Below are 24,211 nucleotides of genomic sequence, written 5' to 3'. Positions count from 1 at the left end.
ACTCATGTGATCCTTCTGCCTCAGCTTCCTGAGTCACTGGGACTACAGGCATGCACCACCACACCCAGCTAATTTTTTGTATTTTTTTGTAGAGATGGAATTCCACTATGTTGACCAGGCTAGTCTGGGACTCCTAAGCTGAAGAGATCCACCTGCCTTGGCCTCCCAAAGTGCTAGAATTATAGGCATGGGCTACCATGACTGGCCAATTAAAGGGTTTTTTTTTTAAATATATATATAATTCAGAATATAATGGAGCAAACGCAAATACATATCTTTTCTAAGTAATACCCAAGGTAGAAACATTGTAGCAAGTTACCTGTGGGAAAATCTAGGCCACTAATACCAAATTGTTCCTACTTTTCACTGTATCAGGTAAACCAAAATGCAACTTCCTGATTAAAGAAAAAAACAACTGGGTATGACTTGATGTAGTCATCTATATAGCAGTGGTGAATGATTCAGTTCGAACTTTTCCTATGACCTACCTACCCACATTTACCTGAGTCTCAATGCCAAGTTCATCACTAGAGAGCCATACAAACAATGGGACTATAAAGAAATCAGGAAGGTTAATCAATGACCAGCACCATTAGTCAATAAGTCCAGGGTTGCAAGGATTTTGAAACCTGTTTAATACTTTATTGCCTTACAGATTTTAGCTCAACACCAAATTTCAGTGTAGTTGGGAACATGCAAGGAAATTCCAACTTATCTTGAGATGGGTGAGAGCAAGGTACACTGCAGTTACACGAAGCTAAGTTTGAAAGTAGGCTCCATATTCTATGTCTTCTCTGAACCTCAGTTCATGAGTTGGTAATTATCAGTCCCACCTCATGGTGTTGTTGGGAGAATTAAATAAGACCTGTCTATAAAACCCTCTGTACAGTGTCTGGCACATTGTAAGTACTCAATGAACTCATTATTATTAGTAGTAAAGTATTAGTACAGAGTAGGCACTCGGTAAAGGCTAGTTCCCCTCTTTTAACATTTTGTACTTAAAAGGCAGACATATATTCCAACCAAATTTTAAGGGATACATGATAACATACAGTATGTGGCAAAGTCAGGGTGAAATTTCCTAACATTGACTTTTTAATCTACTATAGCTATGAAGACCAATTTTACAATTTACACTGGCCATAATTAGAGCCTATGTATACAAAAGCTATAGTTTAAACTTGAGATGGCACATACAGCTTTCTTGCTACCTAATATTTAATATAGTTTCTTAAATCATTTTTCTGGTATTGTGGATATACAGTTAGTATGTCTATAGGGATACCTTCCTACCTCCTGTTCTAATCATCATCACTGGGACTGTTATGAACAGAATGTACATATATGTCCCCTACAAATTCATACTCAGAAGCCCTAAACCCTTATGTAACGCTATATAGAGATAGAGCCTTTGGGAGGAAGTTAGGTTTTGATGAGGTCATGAGGGTACAGCCTTAATGATGGCATTAGTGCCCTTATGGGAAGAAAAATTCCAAAGCCTGCTCTCTCTGCCATGTGGGGACACGGCAAGAAGTTGGTAGTTGGCAAGCCCAGAAGAAGGCCTTCATCTTGACTGTGCTGGTGCCCTGATCTTGGACTTCCAGCTTCCCGAACTATAAGAAATAAATGTCTATTGTTTAAATCAACCAGTCTGTGGTATTTTGCTGTAGCAGCTTGAGCTGACTAAGGGAGCAAAAGCACTCTATGAATATTGTGGATAAGTATCTAATGTATGTAAATGAGCTCTGAAAATGGTAAGGTGCTAATATTACCATTTAAACAAGACTAGGGAAGACACAGGCTCTCACTTGAGATGTCTACAATCTAAAGTCTAGAGAAATGAACAGTGCTAGCAAAGGAACAGAAACATACACATACACAGAGACATGCAGGTGTCCAGGCACATGAACATTTTAAAGACAAATAGCGACAATAACAAGTATTTCTAAAAACCTGTATCTTTATCTATGAATGAATAATTTTAAAAGTAAGTCAGAAGCAATAAAAATACTGGAACAATTTTGCCCCATATTTTTAAATGTTTTGTAAAAAATCTCCTTACAAATAAATTCTTAAAATCAATTTTTATAAATGAAATTCATAGCAAGAGTCATTTATTCCATTAAGAAAGCATTTGTAGAAGCACACCTCCTTATATTAATGGAGCTACAGAGTGCAAATGTCCATCATTCAAGGACCAGACGAACCCATGAAAGATAAAAGACCAAGCAACTAATGCAATATCACTTCTGCAAAGCCTTACTGTAAAGGGAAAGATTCTTATATAAGATCCATTTGAAAATCCATTTCACACTTCTAACTTAAAGCCAATTCAAATGTAATTTACTTTATCAGATTCCTTCATTTAGAGAGTGTCAGGAGTACAATCAACAGAAGTGACAATTACTTAGCCTTATCAAAAGATGACCTGGTAGCAGTAGTGCTGAGCAAGAAAAAACAAAACAGAACAAACCAGGACTCCCACTGGAAACCACGGCTGTTAGTGTCTAAACAGATCTTCTAACAAACCAGAACATTCTAAGAAAAAGCATCTACGTGCGTCGTCTCTGCACCAAATGCAACCTCATTTGTCATTCTATTTTAGTGGCCTAACATTCCTTTACTTTTCCAATGTTGACCATTTAGAAGAGTTGAAACAACACTCTTGGCACAAAATATTACACTTACCACTCTCGTCATCTATGCTGAACCTTCCAAGACCACTGCCATCCCTGATGGAGTACTGGATCTCTCCATCCCTTCCGGAGTCTTCATCTCGAGCAGTCACCTGCAGCACGCTTGTTCCAATGCGTGAGTTTTCTTTTACAGATCCAACAACAGCAAAGTCTGGGAAATAGGGAGTGTGGAGGTTTTCATTGACATCCACCACTTCCACCTCAACAAAGGAAACAGATGACAGAGAGACAGGCCGCCCTTTGTCTTTGGCCCGCACAGTAAGGTTATAGAATTGCTGTTTCTCATAATCAAGCTCTTTGCTCAAGCGGATGGCCCCACTTGCTTTATCTATTTCAAATCTCCCATTATAGTCATTGACCAAGGAATAGCGTACTTGACCCCCCAATCCAAGATCTGGATCATGGGTCTCAAGCCAAGCAATGACAGTGCCAACAGGGAGATCTTCAAGAACCTTCACACTATAGCTACTGGGAATGAAAGCCGGGGAGCAGTCATTGACATCATCTAAAAAAACTTTAAGAGTGACAACTGAAAACAGTTGCTGACCACTTTCTGCCTTGTCCCTCGCTTCTATTTTCAAAGAATAATTGGCTTTGGATTCCCGGTCCAACTGGTCGGCTACATAAACGATTCCAGTTGAGCTATTGATGGCAAACTGCTGTGTATCTGTCAAGACTGAGTAAGTCACTTCACCATTAGAACCTAAGTCTTTGTCTCTGGCTTCCACTTGAATGATTTCAGTACCAATGCCTGAACTTTCAAGAATGTTAACTGAGTAACTGTCTTGAATAAAAACTGGGCTATTGTCATTAGCATCCTCCACATTGATGGTCAGCAGTCTCCATGATGATTTCTGTGGATTACCTAAGTCATAGATGGTGATATTAAGGAGATAGAGGTCTGTGTGTTCTCGATCCATGGGCATAAGGACTTTCAGCTGCCCAGTTTCCATATCAATATTAAAGCAACTATCTGTATTTCCATCTGATATTGTAAATAGCACTTTTCCATTGAAGCCAGAGTCGGCATCATAGGCTTTAATCTTCAGAATGTTAGCACCAACTGGCAGATCCTCCTTTACAGCCACATCAGAAGGAAAAGACTTGTCAAAATATGGTCCCTGCCTATTAATTGAATAAAAGTCAAGAAATCCATCTTCCAGATTCAGTTTCCCATTTGCTTTTGCCTTAATGAGTAGCTTCTCTGCCAGCTTTTGAGCCACACGAGTTTCTCTGCAGCTGAAGCTCTTTGAAGACACCTTCCCATGTAGGACGGAAATGTTAATAGACATGGGGTCTGCAAGATTCTCTCCATCAGTTGCTGTAATTCTGAGGGCAAAATTGCCAATTTTAATGCCAGAATTTGTCAGTGATTTTTTAAGCTGTAAAACACCAGAGTCTGGGTTTAAATAAAAGAAGCCAAGTTCATTTCCAGAAATTATTTTGTACTTTACAAGTTCAAGTTCATCAATATCGATTGCTGAGACTGCTGTGATGTGTCCACCGACTGGAAAGTCATATGAAATAACTCCCTGGCAAGCCACTTTTTCAAAGAGAGGGCTGTTGTCGTTGACATTTCCTATTCGAATAGTCACATTGACCTCACTTTCATGGCGGTACGGCGAACCCCAGTCAGAGGCTCTAACAATGAATCTGTAAATTTCTGGGGAGGATTCAAAATCCAATTCTTCAGTTGTGCTAATAACACCTGTAAACTGGTTAATGGCAAATGGTAACAGATTCAGGCTAGCGATACTATAGGTGATGTACCCATTTTCCCCTTTATCCTTATCAGAAGCTGAAACTGTTAGAACACTGGTTCCCACCGGAACACTTTCATTCACATTAGCATCGTAGAGTGGTTGCTGAAATTCTGGGGTGTGGTCGTTCGCATCTTCTATGCTGATGGTGACTTGTGTTTTTAAATCTCCTTCCTTGTTTGTCACCTCCAGTTTATAAACCTCCTTCTTAACAGTATTCAGTGGCTGTGCTGTAACAATCAGACCTGACCGAGGATTAATTTTGAAGTACACTGCATCCTCACCAGGAGATAATTTGTATTCCACATCTATCGGTTCAGGACTTAGTTTTACTATAGCAACCACGACACCAGGAGGGGAAAATTCACTTACGCTCACATCGTACACTTCTTTTTCAAATCTAACGGGGACAGTGTCTCTTGTGGGGTTGCCAATGTGGACTGCCTTTAATGCTGAAAATTTTTGAGGAGATCCCTTGTCTTTTGCTTGAAGAGTGAGATTGTAGCCATAGGGAAAGCTCTCCCAGTCAATCTGCTTCCTCTCCTTAATCTTGTACTCATTCAACCACTTTCCTTCCTTAGCCAGGAAGAACTGATCTAAAGGATCCCCAGCCACGATGGAAACAGATTCGATCTCTCCATTGGCTCCATCATCTAAGTCATCAACTGTCACCACTGCATATGTCGGCTCTTTTTCCAATGAGAAAGGAACATGAGTGACTACCTGGATTGTTGGGGCATGTTCATTTATGCGCTCAATGTGAACATAAAGCTTTGCAGTACTGCTCACTCCATTGTTTCCATACAGTTTCATTCCCCGGTCCACAGCCAAAATTTCCAGATCATACCTATTCTTTTCATCATAATTTAATCGGCCACTTAAGGAGATGACACCACTCGTGGGGTGAACTGAAAAGAGATCAACTTTATTTTTAAAGTAGTAGTAGAATTCTCCATTGGAACCAATATCTGCGTCTGTTGCAGTCACCTGGGCGACACTAGTCCTTAGAGGTGTGCTTTCTGCTATGGTAACAGAGTATGTTGTGGGTGAAAACAGAGGTCTCAGATCATTCATATCTAAAACCTGTATATTCACTTTGGTCCATGCTTCCAAATCCTCTCCTCTGACAGAACCTTTTACTATCAATAAATAATTATCCTGGATTTCCCTATTTAATATGGCAGAATTGCCACCTTTAGTTCTTATTCTGAGAAAACAGAAATCTGCAATGATGACTTCCTCTGCTTTGAAAAAGCCTTCCTCATCTCCGGACACTATTCTGTATTTGATATCCCAGGACAGATCTATTAAGGTGATGCCCATTCTACTCTGGCTGTTGACGTAGGTCCTTGCTGCTGAGTTCTCATACACGGTAGCATTATAAATGGAATGTGTGAAGTGGAAACCCAGGGGTCCAGTCCCCGGCAGCCCCTGGGAGACGGTGGCCAAAAGCTTGAAAAGCAGGAGGATGAGGCAACAAGGAGGAGGCCGTGCGCCTACACAGTGTCCCATAATTATATCCATCACATCATACTTCCATCCTGGAGGGGAAGAAAGAGAGAGAGAAAAGATAAATTAACCATCCTAGAAGAAGTGGGAGAGTGGGAAATAACTATTAGGAAACCATGCTTCTCAAAACTTTATCATAAAATCTTTTGACTAAAACAGCAATATAAGAAAAAATTAGAAACCTCGCCACTACTAGGAAATGAGGAACCCAAGATTACTAGAATTTAGCTGAATCTTGTAAGAATTTTTTTCAAGTGACACTTTGTTTTAAATAACACTTTTATACTGCTGACAGGGTTCTTCATTGGTACAAGATTTCTTACATTCTGAAGGTCAAGTTAGAGGTATATATTGGAGGTCTTAAGTGCATTTACCTTTGACTTAGAACTGCCTTTGTAGTAATTATCCTATAGAAACATTTAAACACGTATCTGTTATAGCACATTTTAAAGTAACAAAAAAAAATTGAAGAGATGCTAAATGCCTATCAATAGAGGACTGAATAACTCATGATGTATTCATAAAATAAAATAATATGGAGTCATTAAAAATAGAGATATAAAAGATGTGCATTTTCAGATGCAGTAAGATATAATGCTAAGGAAAAAGAGGTCATCAACAGCATATATAGCATGAGTTCTATTATTATATAAACATCTATATGTGCAACTGAATCTTTATATTTAAAAAGGATTAACTGTGTTGTGGGATTTGGTGGCATATCTGCATTTTCTAATTTTTCTTTAATGAACATTGTTCATCAGTAGTTATATAACTAATTTTATAATTATAATCTTTTAAAAATGCTTCAAGGTATTACCATCTTTCATTGTGCTTACTTTTAAACTGATCAAGGCATATACACAATGCAATGCCATGAGAATGAACAAAGTGTCAAGTTACAAAGCAGAGACAATAATCCTTAAGGAGTTATATGACTGGAGTGATATCCAAACTATTCAGAACAAGGGAGGTAAGAGTGATTACTTGCAAGAAAAACTTACGAAATTACAAGAGATACTTCCAATTATTTTCATCAATGACTATTAAATTTGGACAGTTTCTACAGTTTCATGACTATGTGGGTTAAAAGATGCAAACTTTTTCCTATTTTAGCCAGTAAAATCAATCAAGGAGAGCGGAGAAAGGAGGTATTCAATAAGAAAAAATTAAGTCTATTCATACCCAAAGGATCAGATTTTTAGAACCCCCGAGTATGAATTCTTCTGTTCAGTCTTACACTCTGCAAGCCCTTGATATTCTCCTTTTCTTCCTCTACAGGGAACGTGAAGATGAGAGGAGATGGGAAATGAATTTCTTTGCAGTCATGCAATGATGTAGGCACTGTGTCAGTCATTTTCCCATTTTGTTATATTTAATCTTCACAACAATCCTAAGTAATAGGTACCATTTTACCCAATGACATATTAGAAAACTGAGGGTCAGAGAAGTTAATCTTATTTAGTTGAGACATTTGCCCAAGCAATGTTCCCCAGCCAGCAAGTAGCAAAGCAGGATCTCAGACCTTAATCTTTCCCTAAAATCCATGCTTTTCCCATCACACAATCACTCTCTCAAAATCACCTGCAAGCAAGAATGAAATAATTAAGGATCCTAGAAGCACATATGACATAATTTAATTCTAATGAAATAGTCAACATGTATCATTGATTTTAAAAAGCACAACCCATCCCTGCCCCCAGCATATCTTTTTGGTTATCTCCTCTCTGGTTTTAATGTAGTTCTAATTATTGGCTGCAAACTGAAAAAAAAAAAACCCTATAGGAGTTTAACATATTAAAATATTACAAATTATATTTATGAGTTATAAAACCCTTTCATATCCAAGATTAGCAAGGCACATATTATTATAACCTTTTTGTTAATGAGAATATAAAACCTCATTTTCCTATCTAGACTTTATTAGTTAAGTCTAAATAGACTTAACTTTTTCTTGTTGAATACCTCCTTTCTCCCCTCTCCTTGATTAATTTTACTGGCTAAAATAGGAAAAAGTCTTTATCTTTTAACCCACATAGTTATAAAACTGTGGAAACTGTCTAAATTTAATAGTCATTGATAGAGTCTGGCAGACCCTAGATTAGAGCTCAGGCTCTCTCCATACCCCACAAGGCTTTCCTATTTTTTTTTTTTTTTTTTTTTAGCTCCACCTTACGAGAAACTCTCCTGAAGTGAAACCTTGAGCATGCAAATGCTGCTTCTGCCTGAGAATGTAAGATATCTTGCTGCTATCATCTGCTTAAGTATCCAGTAGAAAACATGGAGTTACAAATAGAAAAAGTCAAGTTTAATTTACGGACTTTACAGGCATTTACAGACAGCAAAAACGAAAAGCCGAAAAAGGGAGTAAGCTTCTATAAAGGAAGTTAATTTCACATGCAGTTCTTTAGAGGCATCGCATGTGCTAAGTAAGTAGAACAGGCAGCCTGTGGACAGCAGCTCTGGTAACTAGGTCAGGGACCAAGTCAGATGGCCGCTGGTGACCCTGCTCAGTAAGTTCCTAGAAAGACACCATTGGGCTGCTGGTCATTTCAAAGGAAACTTTATTAAGAAAATGATACATTTGGGGTTTTCTGGATGCAGTAGCTTCAAATGTCCTACCTAGCAGAGTGGCGAATCCCAGTGTGCTTGGGTGTCTACTTTGTGGAGCACAGTCAGCTGAAATATGGGAGCAACAGAACCTCTCTTTAGTGATCACAGAAGTACACTAGCAGAAGCTTTAATAGTATTTTGTACGCCTCAGGAGTCTCTTCTATTTCATCATCTCAAAAGGTTCCAAAGCAGTGGAGAAATGTTTAGGCTCACTGTGGACATGTGTACATGGTCAAGTAAGCAAGTCTCTTGTAAGGGAATGCAAAGGTTAGGTTACACTCTCTCAAGGTGAAACACTGGGATCATTCCCAGAATGCTCCAGAAAAATACAACTAAAGTTTCTGCCTCATTTCTCACTCACTATTCTGTGCTGAGAAGACTTCCTGTAACAGTAATTTTGCTAATCCTTTGCCCAAGGAGTCTGGACTCCATGGTCATCAGAGAGGAAAACTTCCCCCACGAAAAATTCAGTTCAACTGAACTTTTCTGAGTCTGCCCCCTCATTCGCACTCTGGACTTCTACTTAACGAAAACTGATGGGAAGTACATCACTCTATTCCCAGCACCCAGTACAGCACCCCCGACACAGGAAGCAAACAACGCTGGTTTGTTGAACAGAACACTAAGTACTAATGTAACCAGAGGCCCAGATGCTTTTAATATGCTCCGTTTCCTATTCCCCAACAAAAAGCACATCTTACTTCAGGAAACCGAATCAAGAAATTATACAGGTTCAAAGGAGCCTTAAAGATCATCTGTTCCAATCTCCTGAGTTTACAGATGAAGAAACTAGGGTCCATAAAATGAAGAGATTCCCCTAATACCAGGTCTCAAGTCTCCCAGGTTCAGAGCTAATGTCAAACTGAAACACACTTCAATTGAATTAGTTTTCATTGAGTTCCATTACAATTTTAGAACTGTGGTTTATCATTATGTTGGAGTCATCTTCCTTTTCTGACACCATATTTCTCTCCCTGGTGTTATTTCCTCCTCTAAGTAGTTAGCTGTTTATAAATAAACATTTAAGTGCCCTAAGGGGATAGTTACTTTTACAAATCGTTCTGTGAATCTTTCAAGGCAAAGAATGCTGTCATAATATGAAAACATATCATTCAATTTAACTATTCAAAAATTAGTGCTTTTGCATAGTGAGTTTTTCTCTCAGCAAGATACACTGCTGGAATTATTTTCTTATAAACCAGAATCAGTGGTCTTAAATGCAAATAGAAAATACTTCAAAACAAGCATAAATGGAGTGGTATTATCATGTACTGAAATGTAGACCTAACACCAAAAAATTGAGCAGGACTAAGTTTGTCAATTCAGCTGTTGAAAACAAAATATCTTTTAAGGCTTTTGTATCTTTATTGTGGCACAGGAAAAAAAAAAAAGCTCTATCTGACACAAATTATTTTTAAAAGCCTTGTAGTTTTCCCACTGATTAGGAAATAAATGAGTGCTAGAAGCTAGGAATGTTGTAAAATTTTGCAAAGCAAATTCTAGAATCAAATTTTGTCTTCTTTTCTTTTTAGTATGCCGAGACAACTGTTCAGGTTTTTAAAAAATAATATTGCCTTTTCCACATTGAAGCCAAGCTATTTGTGAAGCCAATATGATAGTTACAGTGTTTTAGATGCTCCACACATTGATTTATTCTACTGCTTCTAGATTATTTTAAAGAAAGCACTTAGTTCCCAACCTCAGAGCCTATTTTCTACAACTTACTAACATAATCAATAATTTTTTATATAATCTCCAAAGAGATCATCAAGCCATCAATCTTCGAGACATTTATTTTTCAGAGGCATTCCCGGTGTGACTCCCCATCCTGCCCTTCTGTTCTGTTAGGATGGATCTTACTGTGGGACTCGGAAGGGCATGCAGATTTTTCTTCCCATGGATGAATAAATACCAGAGACCTTGGGGGCAGGGAACAGCAATCACAGAGACTACCTCTCTGGGACAGCCGTGGCTCTGCAGGGTACCTATGCTTGCTTTGGTAACCTGATAAAGCTGTTTTCTGCCAACATTAATCTGGTCTGCTTAAATTGGTGAGACTTCTGAACACTACAAAATGTATTTTAAAAATATATTTCATTTTCATTCCCTCTCTTCCTATCTTTTCTATTGTGAGAGGATTCTGTTAGCCAAATTGGGAGGATACTCAAGAAATTTGCTATGTTAGGCTGTAAAGCAAAGAACAAAGTCAATATAGAGTCCCCTTGACAGGAGTCCTTGAAGAAGGTGACCCGTGTTCAAACTACAAATAGAAGATCAGTCTCTGCTTCGGTGTATGCAGTGCCAGGGCCAATGCCAACACAAAGGCAGAGCATGCAACGGTTACAGAACGTGCACTTTGGCACTTGACTGCCTGCATTCAAATCCCATCTATGTCATTTACTATGACCCCAGGCAAGCTATTGAACCTCTTCGCACCTCAGTTGATTCTTCTATAAAATAAGAACAATAATGCCTACCAAATAGGATTTGAGTTAATAAATGGAAAAATATTTAAAACAGTTCATGGCACATAGTATATAATTGTTAGCTATTATCATTAGTTAAGGCAGATTTTAGAGAAGACAAAATCTGGGAATTAAGACAGGGAGTAAAATTTACAATCTACTCTACGTTTTATTTTCCAGTAGAATAAAAAACCACACATCAAAGGTAAAGGAAAGAATGTCCTTTCTTTACTAAAAGCTATGTTAGCCTCAAAGGTCAGACAAACCTGAGTTGAATCCAGGATTTGCCATCTAGTGGCTGGATGATGTTAGGTTTAATATCGAAAGCTTCATTAAATCTCAGTTTCTTTAGCTTTAAAATGGGGATTATAAGAGTTCCCACTGTCAGGTAAAAGGCTTAACATAGTGTCTGGCACATAGTAAATATTCCATGAATATTAATTGACATAATTATTAAGGTTTTCAGAAGCAGGAACGCAAAACAAAAAACAAGTAAAACTGAGGTAAGGATAAAGGGTCCAGAGAGGGACCACCCCTAATACGAAAGCTACCCTTTCACAGATCACAAACTTGTGCCAGGGGTCAGAGTCAATGCCACAGAGCGGTCTTGTGCATGGCGACACGGCCAAAAGCTATTGCCAAAGCTCTGTAATCGATTTCAATCCCTGTGTATGCACTTTCAAACTCTGAAAACTACAGCTGCATTAGGGAGCTACTCCTTAGACCTAGCATTTAATTCCTGGGGAGTTCAAGCAAGATTTCTCCTTGCAATGATGAGTCCCAGAACAGCCAGATACTGCTTAGGCCTATCTTCTAGAGCAGCCTATTCTGATACCACTCAAATTACCATTCTCATGGCACCACTTTATGTTCTGGGTCCTTGCTCCTGAAATCAGTTATAGACTGCTCGTATGACATACTTGGGAATAAAGTTTTACTCTCTGGTTGGTGCTAATGGCTGCCTGAAAAGAAGAAAAAGGCTTTGATGCAGGTTATTTTTTTAAAAAATACAAACCATTGTAGCTAGAGAATGTATAAGATAATACACGAAGTATTTGAATCACAATAATTTAGGTTATGCCATTATTCACATTATATAATGAAATACTGAGCCAAAGCCATATAAAGTCACCGAGTTTTATAGCCAAAGGGATCATAAACTTTTCTACCCCAACACCCTAGTTTAGCCATTGAGGAAACAGACTGAGACAGGTTATGTGATTTGAACAAAGTCACAGAGCTTGCCTATAAAACAGCTAAAACTAGACCTGAGGTCTCCGCTGTTAATGTGACTCTGACAGCTCTTGTTTCCTTTAGGAATGCAGGTCTCTATCCATCTGCATCTACAAGTTTTACTCAGAAGGTTTAGATAAAATGCCACCCACCAATTCTATGAAGCTATTTTGGAGATTTCCCATTCAAATGTGAGCATCACTTCTTCTAAAGCTGTGACTCTTAAACTCTAGAGAGCATCAGAACCATCATAAAGCTTGTTAAATTTCACATTTGTGGGTACCACTGCAGAGTTTCTGACTCTGTTGATCTGGGGTGGGGCCTGAGAATTTACAATTCTAACAAGTTCTGAAGAGATGCTGGTCCTCTCTTTGAGAGGACCCCACTTTGAGAACCACTGCTCTAAACATTGTCTGTATTTTATTTCTACCTACCTTTCTGACAGTACGGTCTTCCTCAGATTAGTTACATATGTGTATCTTTAAAGTATACACTAGACCATAAACTCCTTGAAGAAAAGTTATGGGCCTTATTTCTTCTTATAGTATCTAACAAACAGCCTTGAAATGGTAAAAATTGAATCAATTTTTGGTGAGGCAGACTGGGCTAGTCAGCATACACCATTAACTCTACAGCAGGCTCCAGGGAGAAGATGAAATGAAAATCAGTCCAATGAGGAATTATAATCATAAAACTTAAAGACCCTGTGGAAATAGCTAGCCCACCATTTCCCAAACTGTGTTCCATGACACACTAATTCTATATAGGTTGGCAACTAAAATATTCTTTAGGAAACACTAGTTGAACAAAGATAAAGAGGTTTCTTAAGGTAGAACTTCCTGTAGCCATTAATATGCTCCAAAATAAACTTCCCTCATCTCCCATCCTGAGTCACCTCTAAAAATTTACTCTGCTTTTTAATCTCCATATGAAAGCACAGTAGATATAGTGCCCTCCCCTAGTCTTATTTGAGGCGGGTACATTTCAAGACACCCAGTGAATGCCTGAAACCAAACCCGATTGCCAACAATCAGTTTGTGTTACTGTTTATGTTTTCCACCCACATACTTAATGCCTTTTCCATCTCATCTAAGCACTTATTACACACTGTGGCTGTAACTTTTGCAGTTTCAGGTGTGACAGCAAAACTAGCACAGATTTATGTTTCCTTCTTCACAACTTCATGGATAGAAGATTCACTCTTACTCTAGGTCTTAGCAATCTCAGCATTTTTTTCTTTTCTTATGAAGTCAGGAACTTTCACCTTTTCACTTAAAGGAAGCAGCATATAGTTTCTTTCCAGCATATTGAAATTGCCAGCATCACTACTTTTGACCTTTGGGACCATTATTAAGTACAGTAAGGGTGACTTGAACACAAACACTGCAATACCAGGATTGGTGATCTGACAACAAAACAGCTACTAAGTGACTAAGGGGTGGAAAACATGCACAGCATGGACATGCTGGACAAAGGGAGTACTCCCATCCCAGTAGGACGTCGGAGGAACAGTGAGGGATGAAGTGAGAGTTCATCAGGTAACTCAAAATGGCATGAAATTGAAAACTTATGAATGGTTTATTTTTGTAATTTTCCATTTGATATATTGGGACCATGGTTGGCAGTGGACAAGTGAAACATTGGGAAGTGAAACCACGGATAAGTGAGGACTACAGCACTTATTGTCTACTTTACTATTAGAAATAAAGTTCCATGGTGCATAGTCAGAATTCAGTAAATACTTGTTACATGCACAATTATGCTATGTAAATTGGGATCCCAAGGGGCATAATAGGTACAATTTCAAAAATCTATTTGATCATGAATTCCTTTCTTTCTCCCTATACCCCACACCTATACTGCAAAGTCTTAAAGAAAGAGTGTTCTGTGAAATAGAGTTGGGGCAACATTGACTCTAAGCTAGACACTGTGGCTCTAGCTGCCTGGAAAGCTTTAGTAGTGAGGTACAATCAATCACAAGATTCTAAAGACTAGTTCATTATTCTCCTTCGTCCTACACCATATCATAGGGTACAAATTCTCATGTTAACTAAGATGAGTGTTATCCCTGAAGAAACTGTTCCAATACTTGTCATATAAACACATCCCCACATTTCGACTGAAGAATGAGACAACTGCTCCATAATTTGCTGTGCTAAACATTTTTTTCTGATTAGAAAAAAAGCAAATAGAGAATTTACACAGTTCTGTGAGCTACAAGGTCTAACATGAAGAGAAGAATCTTCTCAAAGTTGAATAATCATCCATATATTTTTGTAGTTTTTCGTATCTAGTTTTACTTAGTCAATGGCCAAAAGCAGTTGGCCAAGTCAAAAATATCCTGAGATATAAAACCAAAAGCCAAGGTCATATTTCACCTCTCTGTGGAAAACTCTGCTTGCTTACCCTGAGCTTTAAGTCTAAGTATGGCTTTATAACAAGAAGAGTGTTTTATTTACAGGGATATAATATCACCTTTGTCATTCTCCACAAGGGAAAAAAAAAATCCCAAACCAAAGCCTTCAGCTGGTTCTGCCAAATAGCCAAGTAGACCATTACCAAAACCCAACCTTTTTCATTATAATAATGCTCTAAATTCTAACTTTTTCCAATGATGCAAATCTTCCTGTCTAAGAGTGGTCTCTTAGGAAAGAAGTCAGTCAGCGTGAAGCAAGAGTAATTCAAGTTGGTTCTGAGAAAAATGGAAGATTCAGCCACACAGCGGCAGTGTTATGAATACCCTCCTTTATTTTCTCCCCAGGTGCTAGAAATATTTCCATATAACACTGGTCAATGTCAAGTATCATTTCATCAGTAAATGCTTCAAATTCAGGAGTAATTCAACCAGGGGCTATCAGAAGGAAAGATTAGCATGTTGTTCAAGCCTTTTAAAAATCACTTCTCTCTCTGGAGAAAGAAATTCATCATGGTATAAGAGGAAAAAAAAGTAAGGAGAGGATATAATTTGCTCCTATGCCTGGCTGTCTGATGAAAATATTCCAGAAAAAAATGCATTATTTCATTTTTTCTCTTGTAGGCCTCGCTGACAGAAACCAAAGGGTAAATATATTAGTATTTTCCCATGCTTAAGATTTTATAAAAAGAAAGAAAAGAAAAGAAAACCTTTCCTAGTAATAGCATTTACTCTGGAAAAATAGCTTGGAAGAGAAAAGGGGCCAAATCATTTCAAATGGAACAAATAAATAGTGTTAATTCCAATAGTTGGGGGGCAAAATGCAGTTCAGAAAAAAAAAAAAGTGCTTGGAGAGCCTCTGATTGCTACAGTCTGACACAATGGATTTTTACTGCTCTGCCAAGTCCCTGCCATCTGCTGTATTTCCAAAAGTTAACATCTTTTTAGCCATCCCAATTGCCATTCCCCTTTAAAAGTGAGTCTCCTTCAAGGAAAAGAGAATCTACAAAGTAAAATCAGAAGACAGGAAAGCAGAAGATAGAGGACCTTCCCTTGTTGCACCCCTTTCCTGTTGAGAAAGAGATGGACACATAGGGCAAGGGGAAAGCTAGTGCGTGCTGGGGAGCGGAGGCTTGGGCATATGCAGAGCTGCCATACCTCATTGAGGTGAAGGAGCATCACGTGACCATTTTCCAAAGAATGGAAACTCCAAAAAAAGATGTGATGAATGATAAGACATCCTGAATTTTGTGGAGGACTTATGAGAGAAAAATAATTCAGTTCCAAATCTTACCATGTTTACACATGGGACAGTTCTTGCCCTAGACAAAGCAGACATAGGCTCAAGCAGGTGGTTCTGTAAGTGCTTGTCTGTTTGGCTAAACATCCCCCAAGAATGTAAGGCAGCAACACAGAGTTCATCCATGGCAGGTAGACAATGAAAATTTGCTAAAATGAATTGAATGAGAAGAGTGATACACACTCAGCTCTCTAAAACGGGATAATATTAGCTATGTCTGGCTTCGTGAAGGTTGGGATATGAGCAGATGAGTACCAGGAGAGGAGGAGGGAGAAAATAATTGTGCAAGAAATAAAGAAACAATATATCACAAAATGACTGAGACTCTAAAACAGTATTTCAGGAAGCAATCTGAATGAACTCAAAAAGGAGAAGAAGAAACCAAACAGCTTAACATTTATTAATAGAAGGATGAACACACTGCGGAGAGGTAGAAATTATACCATGGGAGGAGGAAAAGAAGATTATTTGGAAATAGGCAGCAATAAGCATGCCAAGGATTTAAAAGAGCTTGCATGTGGGTCAAGGAATACAGTCTAGAAGTTTGCTGACAATCCAGAAATCTTGTCAGTCTTGTCTCCTGATATTACCATCACTGACAACGGTGTCTTAGCAAACAAGGCAAAATGCAAATCTTGTTCCTTCAGCTCTCCCATATTCCCTATTAAGGTTACTTATTATTGACTGGTGCATATAAGCCCATATTATCTGGATTAGTACTCAGTGCTAATGAGACCAATGTTACCCCTTCAATCACCACACGGGACTACCCAAAGAGTCCTTCTTCCTAAGAATAGGTCAACACGGACAGCTCTCAACTACCCTTCATCTCCACTAAAGAGCCCGAGGCTGCAGAATCCTGAGTCAGTGGGATCCTCTTCTTACACGCTCACTTAAGAAAACATTGTCTTGGCCGGGCGCGGTGGCTCAAGCCTGTAATCCCAGCACTTTGGGAGGCCGAGACGGGCGGATCACGAGGTCAGGAGATCGAGACCATCCTGGCTAATATGGTGAAACCCCGTCTCTACTAAAAATACAAAAAACTAGCCGGGCGAGGTGGTGGGCGCCTGTAGTCCCAGCTACTCGGGAGGCTGAGGCAGGAGAATGGCGTAAACCCGGGAGGCAGAGCTTGCAGTGAGCTGAGATCTGGCCACTGCACTCCAGCCTGGGCGACAAAGCGAGACTCCGTCTCAAAAAAAAAAAAAAAAAAAAAAAAAAAAAAAGAAAACATTGTCTTACAGGGACAGGACATTTGTAGACATTTTTGTAGACATGCCTTAAAGAAAATGTCCAAGAACCTCCAGCTAGTTATTTCAGCATAAGCAACCTCAGCCTAACATTCTAGGTCCAGGACAGGGTTACTATCCCAAGGCAGCCACAAATAGACCAGGTGTGAGATCGTCCTGCCCGTCAGAGTTGGCCTGAGTAGAATGCTGCCCCCTAGAGGTGCTGCCACAGAGAACAAGACAAAGCCAGTTGATGGAGCTCATCCTAAGAGAAAACTAGTCTTCCGGATCTCTGCAAATCCTGCTGCACATCCCAAATTTTGACAACTGCATCTTAGCAAACAAGGCAAAATACAAATCTGGCTCCTTCAGCTCTCCCACAGTCCCCGTTAAAGTTATTTATTATTGACTGGTGCATATAAACCCACATTGCCTGGATTAGTACTCAATGCTAATGAGACCAAGGTCACCCCTTCAATCATCCCATGGGACTACCCACAGAGTCTTCCTAACATGGATCTTTAGAAGAATTAGAACCTGGGGTGGGTAACGTATGGCCAATGAAGTGACTTCCTAGGCCATGTTATATCCTTGAAATGAGGTTACCAAGGGCAATCAGCTTGTTCTGCTCCTTCAATCCCCTCTTTGGGAACCTGGTATCATTTTTGAAACTGAAAGCCAGAGTGAGAAAGCAATCCAATGCAGACGGTTCAAAGAGAAAATGAATGCATAATAACTCAGTGAATTCAAATACAGTTAGGGCCATGGAGACACAGCAGATTGCAGTTCACAGCCAATGAGGTGAATGAGAGAACAACTAAGGGGCTAGGCATTGGTTGACTGTGCAAAAGATGACAGCAATCCTACAGCCTTAAGCCACTCACCAGTCTGACATCTCCACTCTCATCCCCTCCAGAGCATTCCTGCTACAACCAACCAGCCACATAGCTGAAACCTGCACAAATCCTAGCCCTGCAGAAACATTTCAATGCCTTTCCCATGCTTTCAGGATAGTAAAGACCAAAACTGGCAAGGCTGAGTATGAAACATTTCTGCCAAATTTGAGTCTGGCTTCTTCTTCTTCTTTTTCTTTTTTTTGAGACAGAGTCTCACTCTGTCACCCAGGCAGGAGTGCAGTGGTGTGATCTCAGCTCACTGCAAGCTCCGCCTCCTGGGTTCACACCCTTCTCCTGCCTCAGCCTCCAGAGTAGCTGGGACTACAGGTGCCTGCCACCGCGCCTGGCTAATTTTTTGTATTTTTAGTGGAGACAGGGTTTCACTGTGTTAGCCAGGATGGTCTCAATCTCCTGACCTTGAGATCCGCCCGTCTTGGCCTCTGAAAATGCTCAAATTACAGGTGTGAGCCACCACGTCTGGCCCCTGGCTTCTTGTTTGGCTTATCTCAAACCACTCTGCTTTCCAACGACACTGGTCTTTTTTTGATCCTAGCAGAACACTTCCCACTTCAGGAGCTTTGCACGTTTTCCAAGTTCAACTGGCTTCCTCTTTCCTGATTTCCCATCATGAAAACATGCACAGAGTCACTGCAGCTTCCATATTCTTCAGGGCAGATTTATGTGATCTCCAAGATTACGTATGGCCCCTGTTATGTGTCCTCAGAGCACATGGAACATTTCATTTGCAACACTTACTACTATTCTAAATATATTTAATAAGACTATTTGACTAATATCTGTTACTCCAACTTGACTATAAACCGAATGAAGAAAGGCACTTTCTCTTTGGACATCAGTTATCCCACACAAAACATACATACTACTGGACACATAGTAGGTGTTCAATAAATATTTGTTGTTTAATGAACTACAAATGTGTTATGAAACTCCAAGAAAATATAGGATTAGATCAGTGTTTTCCCATAGAGTAAGGGGCAATTTTGACCCCCATGGGACATTTGGCAATCTTTACAGATATTTTTGTTATCACAATGAGAAGGATGCTGCTGGCATCTAGTGGGTATAGGCCAGAGATGCTACTAAATGTCCTATCTAGGACAGCCCCCGAAACACAGAACTTACAGGCCTAATATGTCAATATTGTTGAGGTTGAGAAACCCTAGATTAGCGGAACTAATTCAACTATAGTGGGAAGGGCAGAGCCAATGATATATTAATAGAAAAAAGCAATTCCCAAGAGGAATTTTTTCATAGCTGAGGCACTGCATAGAGCTCCTCTGCTGCCGTTGAGAGGTTCTGGGGATCATGCTCCAGGGAAGGTCAGCTCTGCATGTCTGAGGTTAGAAATTGGGTTCCCTTCTACTGGAGCTGGGATGACTTCCATCCCTACAATGTAAACCTGACTGGGTTCTGAGGTCTCCACCCACAACAGAGAATTAAGGATCCATCACCTCTTGGTGGTAGAACCAAGATTTCTTCAGGAAGTATTCTCATGTAGCAAGGCCATTAGTCACCTTGACAGCTAGAATGCTCGTTTGTTCCCAAGGACTAATGTTCTCCAGTTTTTGGCCAACCTGACTTGTATCTCACTCTTTACAGAAGCATTTATTCTGCCAACAAAATCAAGACCCCAGAAGATTAATCTTCTCGGGTCAACACAGGGCCACCTCTCCAGAGGCTCGCATAATTTTCTCTGCATGACTACCAAGACCACAGCCTCCCAGGCCTTCAAGTGGCCTCACTTTTCCATGACTTTGAGGAAATCATTTTACTCTGGAGCATGGTTTACGAGGCAGCGGCTGTCAAATCCTGCCCCGCATTGTGAAACCAAGTATAATTGCCATAACTCTACCCCAAGCTACATTAACCTAAACAGATTTTAAACGCTTCTCCTTAATATCAGCAGCTTCTGCAAAGGAAATAGGATCATTGCTTTGACAAGCCTTAAACTAAGAAGCCTCATTCTATGTACGTAAGTAGATAGTTTTCTTCTAGTCCACCCCTGAGTATATGTAGTTTAAAACCAAGTATACACATTGACACTAATTATGTATTACAAATAAATAGTTTACACAGCATATGTAAACTGTGAAAGGGGGAAAGCAGCAATTTTGAGCATCCACAGCAGATGTTTAGGGCAGCTGTACAGGGAAGCTGACAAGAATTTAGATGAAATTTATTTTAATGTCCCACAAGAGTCAGGGAAAGTTTGTTTAACCTTTACCAAACTATTCCACCCAAGGAGTTCAGATCTGACTTTTCTTTTAGAACAGATTTCTATTGTTGTGTTTAACATGCCTTTCCTATTTCCTTGTTTAAAAAAAATCTAGAGAAAAGGCTCTAGTGATTTGACCATTATGAACAAACGTCATTCAGCCACCACAAATGTAAGCCCAGAAATGTGCTTTTCAATGCCCATGTTTTGGCAGCAAATGTTATAAGAGTAAATGATATTAATAAAGAATTTAGCAACAAAAAAGTATGTACAGCAAGTACCTCGAGGTTTGAACTTGAATAATCCAATAGACTATACTACTGTTTTCAAGAACTATTTTCCGTCAGGAGTGGTAGCTCACGCCTGTAATCCAGCACTTTGGGAGGCCGAGGCAAGTGGATCACCTGAGGTCAGGAGTTCGAGACCCGCCTCGCCAACATGGTGAAACCCTGTCTCTACTAAAAACACAAAAATTAGCCAGGCATGGTGGCAGGTGGCTGTAATCCCAGTTACTTGGGAGGCTGAGGCAGGAGGATGGCTTGAACTCAGGAGGCGGAGGTTGCAGTGATCTGAGATCCCACCACTGCACTCCAGCCTGGGCAATGAGAGGGAAACTCCATCTCAAAAAAAAAAAAAAAAAAAAAAAAAAAAAAGAACTATTTTCCAGATCAAAAAGAAAAATGTTAGCTCCCAGCCTTATGTGGTTGAACAATACCATCCTTCCATTACTTTTACGTTTTTGGGAGAAAGAACAAAAGAGAAAACTGGCAAAAACTTACTTAGACTAAATATCCTGAACCAGAAATTTGGGCATCAACTATTCTTTGCCTCACACATATTTTTGCAAGATCATGTACCAGGCATTCAAGAAATATTTGTTGAATTGGGAAACAGTAGCAAATAGCTAACACAGAATAAGCTCTTAGCAGGTTGTCAGATTTTACACATCATTTCTATGTTATCTAAGCTAACTTAAGGGTTTGTGTTTCTAGAGTCAAGGGTATTAAGAGGCAGGAACTTCAGGGGATATTTAGAGCAGCAGCCCCACCAGGGAGGTAAAACAATGCTTCTGAGGGCTGAGTATATGTCACACAGGCTGGCAGATGGCTACGATAAAATGAGGTCCCAAGCCCCGGACCAAAAGTAAGTGGTTATAATACTATTATATTTTAAAAGGGTTTTTATGGAAGAACAAAGAACATGCTTATTTGCCGTCCTCTCACAGAATCTTAGATGAAAGTCATACAGTCTACAACTCTACTTCTCCTACTTCAGTTTACTTGGATTCAACATTTCACTACCAGATCAACAAGAATAATTATCTGATAGTTTAAGATTATTTGATTGTGTTAATCAAATACCTTCTGGTTATTTGGTTTTATAAAAAATGGCCAAAAAAAATCAGTTCTGTTCTAGGCAATCATAATATTGATCTCTCCACTAAGTAAACATGATGCAGATTTGTGTAATTTTGCCCTTTAAAGTTCATGTAAAGGTATCAAATCTTTATCATCTGTATTATAAAATCCACATAGAAGCTGGGCGCAGTGGCTCACGCCTGTAATCCCAGCACTTTGGGAGGCCAAGGTGGGTGGATCACGAGGTCAGGAGATCAAGACCATCCTGGCTAACATGGTGAAACCCCGTCTCTACTAAAAAAATCACAAAATTAGCGGGGCGTGGTGGCGGGCACCTGCAGTCCCAGCTACACGGGAGGCAGAGGCAGGAGAATGGCGTGAACCCGGGACGTGGAGCTTGCAGTGAGTCCGGGACTTGGAGCTTGCAGTGAACCCGGGACGTGATGGCAGAGATGCCCCACTGCACTCCAGCCTGGGAGACAGAACGAGACTCCATCTCCAAAAAAAAAAATAAATAAATCAAAATTTAAAAAAATCCACATAGAGTCTATAGGAGTTGGAGACCCTGCAGGACTATCTGTCATGGCAGCTGGGCTATTAAGTTTGAGCACCCCCGGTCTCTTGGAGGCAGCGGCGACGCAAAGGCTCCTGGCCACCCACGTCCGTTGGGAATCCAGCTTCTCCAGGACTGTGGTCGCCCATCTGCTGTGGCGTGAAAGCAGCCCCCCGAACTTACCATACACTGGCAGGAGGACCCAGATCCCGAGGACTAAAACTTCTATGAGAAGAACCCAGACTCCCATTGTTACGACAAGGACCCCGTTTTGGACATCTGGAACATGCGAGTTGTCTTCTTCTTTGGCGTCTCCATTGTTCTGGTCCTTGGCAGCACCTTTGTGGTCTATCTGCCTGATTACAGGATGCCAGAGTGGGCCCATCATGGAGCTGAGATGCTTGTGAAATACCAAGAGGCCAATGGCCTTCCCATCATGGAATGCAACTGCTTCCACCCCAGCAAGATCCAGCTGCCAGAGGATGAGAACTGACCAGTTGCTGAGTGGAGCTTAAGAAGTACCACCTTCCTCACCCCTTGCCTGCCATTCTGACCTAATTAAAGGGGCTGAAAGTCTGAAAAAAAAAATCCATACGAGTCAACGCATACCAATCTGATGTTTTTGAAATTTTGTACTTTGTTGTGTCTGTTTGATTTTGGGATTGATTTTGGAATGACTGTCCTACTATATCTTGTTCTTCCTTCTCCACTGATTCCATTTTAATTTCCTTTTCCATTTCCTTTTATAACATGTTCATAATTTATGTGACACACTGTGTCCCCTTGATTCTAGACTAGGGTCACCTGAAAACCACTAACCTATAACTGCAAAAAACAATGTGCATATACTTAACATTACTGAACTGTACATTTAAAAATGGCTAAGATGGTCAATTTTACATGTTTCTTTTTTTAAACAATTCAAAATTTTACATATATATATATATATATATATATATATGCCTTCTCTAGGGATGGTACTTTTAAGGTTTTTTATATAAGGTGCAGAACACCTGAGCTTTACGGCAGAGCCACAATGTTTTTGGAATGAGAGTGGGAGGGAGTAGTTATTGACTGCATAATTTCACACAATTACCTCACTTAAACCCAAGGACATGCACAATAATTACAATACATCACCTTCTGTCCATCATCTGATCGATTGCAAAACTCTAGTCTGTCAAGAAAGCCACTTAACCTAAATAACAAGTCAAAGAGCGAAACCTTCAATTTGAAATCATTTGGGAATTTTGAGTACATTTGGTGTCTAAGGAGGGAAAGATAGGTGAGGACAATTTTTCCTTTCCCTTTTTTTTTTTTTTTTTTAACAAAAACAAGTGTTTAGGTTTCTCATGTAGACCAACAGAAGTAACACATAAGATGGGGACAAATGGACTACAGGTAACTCCCAAAGATGCTCAAAGTGAGCAGAGGACAGAGATGGTTTCATGTCTAACATTGCTACTGTGGCATCATCGGACATTGCGGCGACATCATCAGACATTTAATGTAGTAAGCATTTCTCCTTTGTAATATATGCAGAGCTCATCAAGATCCTGGTGACACCAGTCCCTTCTGGATAAGAATTTCCATGGGTCTAATCAGTGGTGAACACGCAGGGCAGTCCCTCCAGCCTGACATTCCCTCATGTAAGCCTAATTTAATTGTGGCCAATTCTTATCTGAGTCAGCTCTTCACCCACAGAAGAGAGAAACTCTGAACAGGTTTCACACATGCTGGCCTAGGGCTGTTTCAACTGACATCTTCCATAATTGAGGCAGCTATCTTTTCTCCTCCAGGTAATGTTTCCATATTCTACCAGGGAAAGAATGATAAGCTAGATATGAATGAAAGGCATTATTTGCAAGTGGGGTGTGCCCTCCTAACTCATGGGCAGAATCACTTCTTTATCGACAGCATTTTCTGGAATCCCACTACAGATGATTAAAATTA

General features: G+C 39.8%; 1 protein-coding gene and 1 pseudogene across 8 annotated transcripts in view; one reads left to right on the top strand and one right to left on the bottom strand.

Annotated features, from left to right (window-relative positions):
• The window catches only part of LOC105484363 (FAT atypical cadherin 3), a 695,427-nt gene that overhangs the window by 550,969 nt on the left and 120,247 nt on the right, over positions 1-24,211 (bottom strand). For 7 of the 8 annotated variants that reach the window (XM_071075445.1, XM_011745893.3, XM_011745895.3 and 4 more), the window contains exon 2: positions 2,689-5,997. In XM_071075445.1, the coding sequence (XP_070931546.1) occupies positions 2,689-5,980 (3,292 nt within the window). In that variant the 5' untranslated portion in view covers positions 5,981-5,997. Of the gene's footprint in view, positions 1-2,688; positions 5,998-8,587; positions 8,657-24,211 lie in introns of those variants that run through there. The other variant, XM_011745897.3, reaches the window with a different exon arrangement.
• LOC105484360 (NADH dehydrogenase [ubiquinone] 1 beta subcomplex subunit 11, mitochondrial pseudogene) lies at positions 22,287-22,751 on the top strand (annotated as a pseudogene).

The sequence above is a fragment of the Macaca nemestrina genome, chromosome 12 (assembly GCF_043159975.1).
Source record: "Macaca nemestrina isolate mMacNem1 chromosome 12, mMacNem.hap1, whole genome shotgun sequence".
NCBI lineage: Eukaryota > Metazoa > Chordata > Mammalia > Primates > Cercopithecidae > Macaca > Macaca nemestrina.
The sequence above is the reverse complement of the archived record's forward strand: the minus strand, read 5'-3'. Positions and strand labels throughout refer to the sequence as shown.